The sequence below is a fragment of the Lepidochelys kempii genome, chromosome 3 (genome assembly GCF_965140285.1).
Source record: "Lepidochelys kempii isolate rLepKem1 chromosome 3, rLepKem1.hap1, whole genome shotgun sequence".
NCBI classification, from domain to species: Eukaryota; Metazoa; Chordata; order Testudines; family Cheloniidae; genus Lepidochelys; species Lepidochelys kempii.
The window spans coordinates 199,675,759-199,687,846 of NC_136382.1; the positions used below are offsets into that span (position 1 = coordinate 199,675,759).

The 12,088-nt window shown below is 41.8% G+C and overlaps 1 protein-coding gene across 12 annotated transcripts in view; it reads left to right on the top strand.

Moving 5' to 3' along the window:
• Positions 1 to 273: 273 nt before the first annotated feature.
• TASP1 (taspase 1) overlaps positions 274 to 12,088 on the top strand; it is a 157,464-nt gene continuing 145,649 nt past the window's right edge. For 6 of the 12 annotated variants that reach the window (XR_012158326.1, XR_012158327.2, XM_073339577.1 and 3 more), the window contains exons 1-2: positions 274 to 371; positions 9,458 to 9,676. Coding sequence is in view for 10 of the 12 variants with exons in the window: in XM_073339577.1 (XP_073195678.1) it covers positions 9,532 to 9,676 (145 nt within the window). In the remaining 2 variants the exon portion in view is untranslated. Of the gene's footprint in view, positions 372 to 476; positions 683 to 6,709; positions 6,827 to 7,684; positions 7,799 to 8,005; positions 8,193 to 9,457; positions 9,677 to 12,088 lie in introns of those variants that run through there. The other 6 variants (XM_073339580.2, XM_073339578.2, XM_073339581.2 and 3 more) reach the window with 6 other exon arrangements.

A 12,088-nucleotide genomic window follows, 5' to 3' on the forward strand; every position in this document is an offset into this window, starting at 1 on the left:
CAGGGCGCGTTGCCGTAGGCGCCGCGCGCTGCGCAGGCCGGGTGGCGGGGGAGAGGAGGCAGCCGGCGGGCCGAGGCCGGCGGCTTAAGGCCCTTCCTGCCGCCTCCGCTCACCCGCGCCGCCCGGCCTCTGCGAAGCGCTTTAGCGCCGCCCCCTCCGCTCTCTATTGGCAGAACTGCCCCGGAGGGGGCGGGCGCAGGCGGTATTCGGACCCTGCCCGCCAATGGGCACTCGCGCTGCGTCCGGCCTCTTCATGTCACGTGATCGGAGTGGCCCACTGACAGCCTGAGGGGGGCGGGGTGGCTCCCCTTCCCTGAGGCTGCCGGCGGTTGAGCGGTTCCGGGTGCGCGCGAGGCTGGTGACCGCGGCGGGTGAGTGCCTCCCACCCCGACCCTTCTAGCCGCGGGCCCCACCCGCCCCCTCCTCCTTCCGGGCGGGGCTCGCTTGCCTCCAAGCGCTGCGGCGGCACCGGGCCACTCTGGGTGGGGAGCCGAGCGCGGGCTCGTGTCGTCCGCCGGGGTGTGGCCCGATGACATCACCATGAGATGGTGGGACGTCATCTCGCTGGTCCCCCCCGGGCTCGTTTTGTGGTCACCACGTGGCGGTGTTCCCCTGTTGTCGTGGGGTGCGTTGCTATGGTGTCACCTGCTGACGTCACATTGGGGTGGTGATGTCACGTGGGGTGAGTTATCCTCGCTAGAGAGTAGTGTGGGGCTGTGGGCCTGCATGACGTCACTGCTGTGATGTCACTGGGGCCTGACCTCCATCTGCGCCCAGATTGGTGCTGCTTTAGCTATGCTGTGAGGTGTAGGTAGTTCTGAACTGAGGCCCTCTCAGGTACTCCTAACCTGCTTGGAGAGCGTTTGCACAGTAACTAAATTTGCTTAGGAAACACAACCTTTGTGTGAGCGTTGTTGTAAGTTCTTGTGTACGGCCATAAAGTCTGAAGGGACCCATAGCTCTAGTCTGACCTCCCTGTATATCATGGTTCCTAACATTTCACCCATCATCTCTATAGTGCGCCCACTAATTTGTGTTTGGCAAAAGTCTTCACTTGAAGACATCAAGTGATGAACAATCCAACACTTCACTTTTTCTAATGCTTAATAATACTCCTTGTTAAAAACGTGTTCCTTTATTTCTAATTGTTAACCAAAAAAATGGTTTCCTGTTGCTTTTGTTAGCCTCCGTTTTGGGAACAGGTTTTTCAAAAAGTGCATAATTGACTTTAGTAATATTAAATCTCTCACCACATCTAAATCATGATCTAATTTTGCTGTTAATTACTGTTAATATAAGAGTTATTTCTTGACTATCTTTGTGGTTATTGCTTGTTTATGTCTAGTCCAATTCTGCCTCAGTTACTGCTACCTTCTTCTCAGTCTTCCTGATGCCCCTATTATCTTCATAGAGCGTGTTCAAAATACTGTTACTGAAAACTCTCCTTCTTGTCATTCAGTCCATATTACCTCTGTCTTTTACATTCATTCACTAGTTTCTCTTTTCCCAGCATACCGAATTCGCAGTTCAGGTATTGAGTTCTAGGTCCTTCATAATTGCACTCTCTGAACTTGAGACCTTCTCTCATATTGCATTTCCTCTGATCTATCGATATCTGCCTGGAAGCTTCTGTTTCACTATGTCCAAAATTCTCTCATCTTCTTTCTTTGCCTCCTTACCTGTTGCTTGCTATGCATGAACGGCCTCTTGTTCCCTTTTTGCCAAATGACCATTGTCTTAGTTAAAATGCCTTCAAAAACTAACTCATCAATGTTGCACGTGGGAACTGAGTTATATCTTAATAAAGAAGACATTCTTTAATTGCGTCCTCAAGATATGGACATAACTTAATGTTTATTCTTCCTTACCCCATTCTTCCATGTTTGTTGCTCACTTGTCAAATGTACTTAGGTATCTATATACTCCCATCACTAGAGTGTTTATCACTAGATTGTAAGTTCTTACAGGCAAGTGTTATGAACAAGTCAGAAGTAGGACATAAAAGGTGGCTAGTGCAATGTGGCAGCTTAACAACAGACCTCTTAAGTCTCCCATACAACCTGGGAGACTCCTGTTTTTGAGCGCACCCTGGTGCGATCCCAAACAACTGCTAGTTTCTCCCAAGTGGGGGAGGCACTCTTGGTTGTGTCTCCATGGTTAGTCTCCTTTATGAGGCTGTCTGTGGCTAGAGTGCTTCAGGACATTAGTTGGAGTTCAGCCCCCAATGTGCTTGCAGCTGTAGAGATGGCTACAGTGGTGCACTGTTGTCGTGGGGAGGTAGAAGTTCATGCTTAGAGGAGAGCTGGAAAAGAGAATGAAGGAATTTAGAAGGGCGAGGGGCATGGGGATAGGAACAAGTGGGGAAGACAACTAGAACAGCTAGAATGGGAAAACTTTAAGGGGGTACATGTGGAGCTTGAGGTGGCGTTTGGGGGGGAATAGCAGGGATATGACCGGTATCACAACTTGTAGATTTGATGTGCAAGTGAAGTTAAAAATGGAAAGATTTTTGTGGAGATTGCACTGCCTTGTTTACAGCATAGGACATGCAAACTGGGGCATTGTAATGCTGGTATAAAATCTACAGCCTTTCAAATCTACAGGTGTGTAAATTTACAGTGTTTAAATGCATGTTGTCACATAACTTAGGCTCAGCATGTTTCTATCTCTATAGTATTTGCAATCTGGAGAAGAATGTCCTTCAGGTTTTAATTACTGTAGCCTTGTTCTTAAAATACTGCTTTGTTCAAGTATTTTTAAAAAATATCCCTATTTATGAGGGATTCCAGCAAAAATGTATGTTCTTCCTTTGATGCTTTGGTGGGTCACCAGTACTCTCGCCAGTGCTCAGTTGCATCCATGCTTAAATTATGGTAGGATGGATGTAAAGGAATAGCTCAGAGTTAGAAATGTATTTATGGGGTGACTCATCTATGGCCCTTCTGTTCATGTCATTTCCGTGGAGAAGAAATATGTCATCTTATGCCATATAACAGGGGTCTCTAAACTTTATGATTTGAGGGCCATATTAGATTTTTGAAGGGGCTTTGAGGGCCGAAGCAACTGTGAAAGAAATTAAATATATGCAGATATATGCAAAATCATTTTAAAAAAAACACTACTCTACTCAGTTGGTTGGGACTGGTTGGTTCTATTAGTCCTGTAGTTAAAATTTAACCATTATGAAATTGTTAATTTCCATCTTCTTTACTCCATTTATTGGAGATGTAATGAAGCATCTGGCTTGTATTTTTACTCTAAGGCAGGGGTCTGGGCCTGCGCGGCTGCAGCAGCAACTCTCCCCTAAGTTGGCTCCCCTTTTGGGGGGATACTGGCTCCCGGGGGCACTCACCCCTCTGCACAGCTCAGCTGCCATCGGCCCCTCCCTCTGCCTGCTCGGCATGCCTGCTTAGCTGTTCGCTTCTCCCCTGTTGGTTGGAGGGCCGGACAAATGGAAGCCCCGGGCCGGATCCGGCCCACGGGCCGTAGTTTGGAGACCCCTGCCATATAACATAGGGAGTGTTTCTCACAAATGTTGTCCCCAGCTGCAGACTGCAAGCCTGGGTATAAATGGGGCTATTCCTACTTCTGTCCATGGCACCATTCAACTGTACTGATAAACAAAATTGTCATTGTATTTACTTCCTAAAGTTAATTAGAGATTAAATGAGTTAATATACACAGAGGCCAAAATTAAGTATACGAATCTTTTTTTTTAAATAAATTAGGGCTGTCAAGCAATTAAAAAAATTAATTGCGATTAATTGCATTGTTAAAGAATAATAGAATACCATTTATTTAAATATTTTTGGATGTTTTTCTACATTTTCAAGTATATTGATTTCAGTTACAGCACAGAATACAAAGTGTACAGTGTTCACTTTATATTTATTTTTGATTATAAATATTTCTGTTGTAAAAAACAAAAGAAAATTTATTTTTCAATTCACCTCATACAAGTACTGTAATGCAATCTTTTCATGTAGAATTATGTACAAAAAAAGTAACTGCACACAAAAACAAAACAATGTAAAGCCTTAGACCCTACAAGTCCACTCAGTCCTACTTCTTGTTCAGCCAGTCACTCAGACAAACAAGTTTGTTTACATTTGCAGGAGATAATGCTGCCTGCTTCTTGTTTACAATGTCACCTGAAAGTGAGAACAGGCATTTGCATGGGACTGTTGTAGCTGGCATCACAAGATAATTATGTGCCAGATGTGCTAAAGATTCATATGTCCCTTCATCTTCAACCACTGTGCTGATGACCAGTTCTGCTCGATAACGATCCAAAGCAGTGTAGACCGACGCATGTTCACTTTCATCATCTGAGTCAGATGCCACCAGCAGAAGGTTGATTTTCTTTTTTGGTGGTTCAAGTTCTGTAGTTGCTCTTTTAAGACTTCTGAAAGCATGCTCCACACCTCGTCCCTCTCAGATTTTGGAAGACACTTCAGATTCTTAAACCTTAGGTTGAGTGCTGTAGCTATCTTTAGAAATCTTACATTGGTGCCGCCTTTGCATTTTGTCAAGTCTGCGTGAAAGTGTTCTTAAAACGAACAACATGTACTGGGTCATCATTCGAGGCTGCTATAATATGAAATACATGGCAGAATGCGGGTGTAAAAGAGCAGGAGACATAGTATTCTCCCCCAAGGAGTTCAGTCAAAATTTAATTAATGCATTTTTTTTTTTAAGCAAGTTTCATCAGCGTGGAAGCATGTTCTCTGGAATGGTGGCTGAAGCATGACGGGGCATATGACTGTTTAACATATCTGGCACGTAAATACCTTGCAATACTGGCTACAAAAGTGCCATGCAAATGCCTGTTCTCACTTTCAGGTGACATTATAAATAAGAAGTGGGCAGCATTATCTCCCGTAAACAAACTTGTTTGTCTTAGTGATTGGCTGAATAAGAAGTAGGACTGAGTGGACTTGTAGGCTGTAAAGTTTTACATTGTTTTGTTTTTGAGTGTAGCTATATAACAAAATAAAAATCTACATTTATAAGTTGCATTTTCATGATAAAGAGATTGCATTATGGTACTTGAATTAGGTGAATATACTATTTTTTTGTTTATCATTTTACAGTGCAAATATTTGTAATAAAAATAATATAAAGTGATCACTTTACACTTGTATTCTGTTATAATTTAGATCAATATATTTGAAAATGTAGAAAAACATCCAAAAATATTATTTAATACATTTCAGTTGGTATTCTATAGTTTAGCAGTGCGATTAAAACTGCTATTCATCACAATTAATTTTTTAAATTGTGATTAATTGTTTGAGTTAATCGCATGAGTTAGCTGCGATTAATAGACAGCCCTAAATAAACTATATTATGGCATCCTTTCTGTGCATTGAGTACCTTATCAAAATATAACTGCTAATAAACATTTGTATAAGAGAGGGTAAGTATCAGTCTCGTTAGCAATGAGAACTATGCCCGTGAGGTCAGTAGGGTTAAACATGTTATTTGCTGATGGTGAACCTAGCCTAGAGTTTCACTCTTCTTAAACCCACAATTTGGCAATTTTAAATGCATTAGTGCTGGCTAGTTGTTGGAGTTGGGACCACAGCATTACTGAATTGCTGTGTACTTGGCTAACTGCTTAACCTCGCTGAACCTCTGCCTGTTTGTAAAAGGGAAATATCTACCTCTGAGGATGGTGTGAGCTGTGTATCTTTAATACTTAGTATCTGGATGAATATATTATTATATAACAGTATTCTGATGCAGTAAAAATACTTTAAATTATTTAAACCATTTCTAATTAGCAGTGCCATAAGGTTGGTTGTTTTTTTTTTTTTCTAAATATTTAACAAAGCTTAGGAAGCAGTATGAAAATTTACACGGAAGTTCCACTGAAATGACTGGGATACTCCAACTATTGGTTAAATAAATGATTATTTAAGCAAAAAAATTAACATAGGTTATCAATTTTAAATAAATTTATGTTAAGGCCTGAATGTATTATAATGTATTAATCAATTGAATAAAAATATGAATCCGTAAATGTTTGCTGCTGAAGTTTAAAGAAAATCAAACTTCTGTATTGGTGGAAGTCTTTCAATAAGCACCTGGAATGGGAGTATGTTGAAGTGCTAATCCAGTTTTTGACAGCAGTAGCCTTTTCTACAGGTGCAAAGAGAATATTTTCTTTTCAGTTTATTCAACCAGGTCAGTTCAATGGCTAGATTATTCAAAGTTAAGAAGCCAGTGGCAGTTGAAAAAGCAGGAAAGCTTGTTTTCCTGTTCCACTATATGAATAAAAACTAGGTGTCAGACAATGAGATCAAAAATCTTGAAGGTCATTGTGACCAGAAACAATCAATTAAATCCACTAGTTACAGGTAATATTTCCTTTGTTTAATAAATCAATTAGTTTTAAATGTAGAACGTGTTTTGATAAACTTACTTTTTTCTTATATATCCAGCATAACCAAGGTAGTTTTATTTAACTAATAAAGGAAGTAGTTGTGGTTTTTGTGCATTTTCAGTTGAACTGTAGTTTTATCCTAATAAAGCTTGACACAAATCATGAGGAAAAATTAATCTAGTAAATAAGAAATGCATAAATCACCATTCTTTAGTGTAAAAATTAAGAATATGAAATATGTATTAAGCTATAGAATTGCTTATATAAATATTATTACTTGTGAGGGAATTCTGCACCACACAGAATTCATATCCCCCGCAGATTTCTTTGCTTCCCTGCAGAAAATGATGGGGAAGCAAAGGAAAATGGAAGAGTTGTCTCCTCTCCCCGGCAGCACAGGCGCTTTGTTTCCGTCACCCAGAGCAAGCTGGCAGAGAGGTAAATCGCTGTGGGGCTGGGGATGCCCATGGGTGTAGTTTGTGGGCGGGGGCCACGGGGAAAGGAAGGGGTGTGGGATAGGGTGGGGAGAGGGATGTGGGAATGAGGAGCAGGGGAGAGGAATGGGATGGGGATGAAATAGGGGAATGGGGGAGGGAAGCGGAAGCCTGGCATGTGGCATCCCCTCCGCAGCAGCAGCTGGGGCTCCCCCATTAATCAGACCCATCAAACCCCCACCCTGATGAGCCCCACCCACTGCACCCAGTCTGCCCCCAACGAGCCTCTCGGACTCCCATCCCACTGAGCCCCAACCTGCTGCACCTGGAGTCCCCATCCCCCCAAGCCCTGCTGCCCCAGCATCCGGACCCCTCTGCTGAGCCCCTCCCCCCACCTGATTCTGCCATCTTTATTCACTTTAGTAGTATGTAGGCTGCAATTAGTCCCAATGTCAATATGAGCTGTATACATACATCATATTGAGCTGCTGTTATATTTTCCACTCCTGTTCCAAAGCTGCAAGTTCATCTGAATTATGTGTACAGAAATAGCTTTGTTGCATATACTAAATATACCCTCCACCTTTTGAACTACCCACTGTTTTAAATTAAATTGAGAGATGTTGCCTCTTGATTGATGTGTACAGTGCTTTGCAGATGTAAAGCCATAAGTGTTGATTAGCTTTGATGTTCTGTGCCTGACTTCTGAAAACTACTTCCTGCTGTCAGTGGAAGCTTGTACTTCATACATTAGGTACTAGACCACCAGTTTAAATTTTCCATAATCATTCTGTAATCATCAAAACTTTATTCATCTTCTGAAATTGCAAAAAGTTACCAACACTCGGTTCTTCCAAACTAGGTGAACCTAGAGATCCTGCTGAACACTGATGACTAAGGCTTGGTCTACACTTAAAATTGAAGTCAACCTAGCTACATTGCACGGGAGTGTGAAAAATCCACATCTCTGACTGAGGTAGCTATGCTGACCTAACACCCAGTGTAAGCACAGCTAGGTCAATGGAAGAATGCTTCTGTCAATCTAGCTACCATTGCTTGGGGAGGTGGTGTTGCTGCACCCATGGGAAAAATCCCTTTGGTCATTGTGTCTGTGACTGTGTCTACCCTATGGGATTATACCAGCATAGCTACAGTACCATCGCTGTGCACACTATGTGGATTAACTGTGGTGGCTCCTCTTGCTGTCATGGTTTTTTAAAAACCTTGTTTGTATCTTGGCCTCCTAGGAATAGGAAGTTTTCATGGAATATAACTGAGGATAAAAGATGGAAAATTTTTATTGTGGCATCTTTAAATTACTAGTTCTTGGGAGCACTCACTTCACTGAACAGTACATCCATCCTTTTTTGGTAACACAGTTACACTTTTTACCATAACTTTCTGTTTACAAGTAAATTGCATTTTCTTACCTTTCTGTATGGCTACCACTGCACTGTATGCAAGCCCTTTCATTGTATAATACCTTAAGGAGAAACACAAATATATTTATTTGATACACAACTTGGTATCTGTGTGTCTGTTAAGACTGCTGTATCGATCACATACCTGATGCAACCTCAAAAAGTCAGAAAAGAGTACGCAGTCTGACAGTATATATCGTTTAGTCTTGCCTCTAGAGATGCCACATACCACAGACAATGCATCTCAACCATATCTCTGCCTTAGTCGGAATGCCAGTCTTCCAACATCCTCTTCCCTAAACTCCCCCCACCAGAGACGAGACTCTTCTTCTGACTCTCCTTTGCTGTCCACTTCTGGGAAACCACGCCCAGGTTTGTGAAAGGAGTTGCTGAAAGGGTGCCACAACACTATCAGGGCCGACTTAAGGCTATGGTGTTTGGTGGATATGGTATTAGTGAAGTCTGGGTCTTTGGGTGGAAGAAAAGAGGGTATCTACTGTTCTTTTGAGGCTCTGTCAGGCATGTTATGTAGCAACCTTCATTGTTATGCAACACTTTATCAATTTTTCCAGTCCTTTGATTTTTGAAAGGATCGCAGCAGCAGCAGCTCTTCATTTCATGACACAGTTTCTTTATGAAAATGCCTCATCAGCTTAGCAGCTGGGAACTTTGACAAAGTCCTGGTTTTTATTAATTGAACTCCTGATAACTATAAAGAGCATGTTTTGTTTTCTGTCTAATATTTTCTTCACAACTGTAAGTGCTGGAAACACTTCCTTAAAAAGCAAAGGTTGAGATTCTGGAGCATCAGTGCTGCACAGATTTGATGATCATAATCAGAACAGATACGTTATGGATGTAATGTCAAATAAAAAGATCATAAACTTAAAGTAACTTTCCCTTTGCTAAAATTTACCATAGTTAAACTTCAAATCTCAAATCAGTAGCTTAGATGGGCTAGAAAAATTGTAGACTCAAAGTAAACTTAGAGCCTCCTAAGTAATTTATGTAAATACCTGGAAAAGTCCGTTTTTACTCCCGTTATGAGCTGTAAAATGGAAGATGCAAAACTCGATCCCTGCTTAAGTGGAAAAAACAACCTAACTTTAACATGAATCTTCTGCTGTTTTTCATAAAATGCTTTTTGCATAAATTTGCCTGAACTGTGTTCAGTGGAAAAAATTACGTAACATTTACATATGGTTTTACCTTAGGGTGAATCCTCTCCAGAGTTTACTTTTGGATGAAAGCATGCTCTCTTTCCAGTAGAAGATGGTGACCCTGGAGTATGATCATGGAGAAGGGGATGAGTTCAGTAGAAGTGTTACCTTCCAAATCATCCCAGGTTACTGCCGTGAAGGTGATAGTGAAGGAGCATGAAACAAAATCGATCCAAAAAGGGAAACGAGTGGGATTTGTGCTTGTACATGCAGGTAAGATTCCAGAAGTTGAGAACTGAGGTGGTTTTTTAAAATTTGTAATAAAATCCTAAGTGAGTTATGCAAACCTCTGTGGCTGTTTCTGCTGTGAGTGGGAGTTCTAATGCTAACGTGATGGCCTGGATTGTCCTCCAGGATTCATGTGCACAGAGACCCCTCAAAGTCATTTCTCCCTTTCAGTGAAAGGAAGAGTGCATGCCATCTGTATCAGATTTTAATGTATGCCTCAAGAAGGTTCTAAGTCTCTCGGAACACTCTCTGAAATCCATTTAGGAGTCTCAACCAGTCCTCAGTAACCTACCTATTATGGATACCCGAGTGGGGGTTTTGCAGGTGGTCGGGCTGTGTGAAGCTGAGCTATTTCCTCAGGAATAGGGTGGGGGACTAGAGCATCAGGCTCTTCTGTGAGGGGTAATGATGGACCGGAATGAAAACATGACCTACCTCCTACAATATGGAAAGCCATGAGCACTGTAATTGAAGAAGAGAGCTTCAATTATAACCCTTCCTTTTTAGTGGTTGCTTATAACTTAAATTTCTTTTTGACCTGACTTCCCATGCTTGGTTTTGGTACAAGAGAGAACTCTTCAGTGCCTTTTTGCTAAGCTTGAACAAAAGTTGTTTAGCTACTCTTAAAAATGTGCAAATGTGTAGCATGCCAGTACTTCTGGCTCAGTGCAGTCCTCCTTCTTTCCTACATGTTTGCTGAATTTAAGTTAGGGTCGGTTTGGAGAACAGGGGCCTGTTTTGGGATAGTCAAAGATGGAAGGAACATTTTCCATTCTTCTGTCATCCAGCATGCAGTGGGTTTCAGGCCGGTTTGTTGGCACTTATCCATGTGATGATATAACCTGTGTTTGAGGAGGAGATAACTCTGCAATTTCACAGTCCATACATGGAGGGCTGGCATTGGGCTGTGGGGAAAAGCTACGTGACTTGTCTTGTGCACTTAGTTTCTACCATGTTTTGTCAGCACTACTCAACTGATGGATTGCAAGGGGGCATCAGCTGGGTCATATCATGTTGTCTGAGAGAGCAGCTAAATTATGCGATGTTAGGACCCTTTGGTATTTAGACAGTGGAGAAAGGGAGCAGTTTGCTCCTTGGTCCTCTCTCTTTACCTTGCTGCTGCTGTGACTCCTGGTTTCAATCCTGTTGTACATCTTCCTGCCCATCACCAAGTTACAAAGCAGCTCCCTTTTTCCATCACATGCTCAGTATTCTAATTCAGGCTGGAAAGGCAATGCTTAAAGGGGCTGTGTCTTCAGCTTCATAGACTCTTGCAGCTGTGCTGCCTCAGAGCTGAGCACTCTGCAGTTTACGCATGGTGTCCTCCACACCTGCACCAGTCCCTTCAGCCAGCTGCCCTCACAGCACCCAGAAACTTCTTACTGTTTCTTCTATGACCCTAATCCCACAATGCTTTGTGGCTACAAGAGATGGTAGAATATGTTGGATAATAGGATGACTCTTTGGGTCACAGCACAAATGCCTTAACTGTTTTGCTACCTGATCACATGGTGGTATGCTCTCTCAAGCACAAGTATTGTGAAAAAATACACTAAATGGTGATCACAGCATGCTGTCTAGTTGAAAACCTTTTCTTTAGCACGCTTTGACATCCTGATTGATTGCCTTGGTTGATGCTTAATTCTTATGTTGTGGGGATAAGGAAAATTTTTTCCTGAATTTGTGTGTCCAATTTAATAAAAGAAAGGAAGTGAGCTGGAGATGTGTGAAGGGAAAAGGAGCACTTTAGGGTGTTTGGCCTGAGGAAACACTAGATTTATGTACACCAAGATTTTTCAGACTTGTAAATTACCTACGTTTGCAGTTATACTAATTGTCCCTTCCACCTTGATTGATGCTGCATCCATTGGGAAATTAAGGTTCCAAAAACTTCTAGTATAGTTAATGTTCTAGAGAAAATAATACATTTAGTTCCTTGATACTACAAGGAATCCTGTTAAATATAGTGGCAGGTTCGTCTTTAACATTTGTTTCTGGACTATAGTGTGAAGTGAATTATTTGTATCACCATGGCTCCTAGTAGCCCCAGTTCGGGACCAGGACCCCATTATAATAGGCACCATAGGAACATGGAACAAAGAATTATCCTGCCCCAAAGAGCCTACAGTCTTACAACTGCAGCTGATTAAAGCAGGCTGGTGATGCTTAAAATGCCCGAGGAGCTAAAAGTTGTAATGTGTGTTTTTTTTTAAAAGAATAAGGCCTTTAAGGTGAGCAAATATGTACAGGACACCTTGCTCTGAGTCAGTGTTTAAAAACCCTGCTTGTACTGTTTTAAGAATAAATGGATGTGTTTAATATGCTGCTGCTTATGGTGTATTTTCTCCATTATTGGTGTTAGTTTAGTTTCTGATAAACTAAACTGATTGTTTAAAA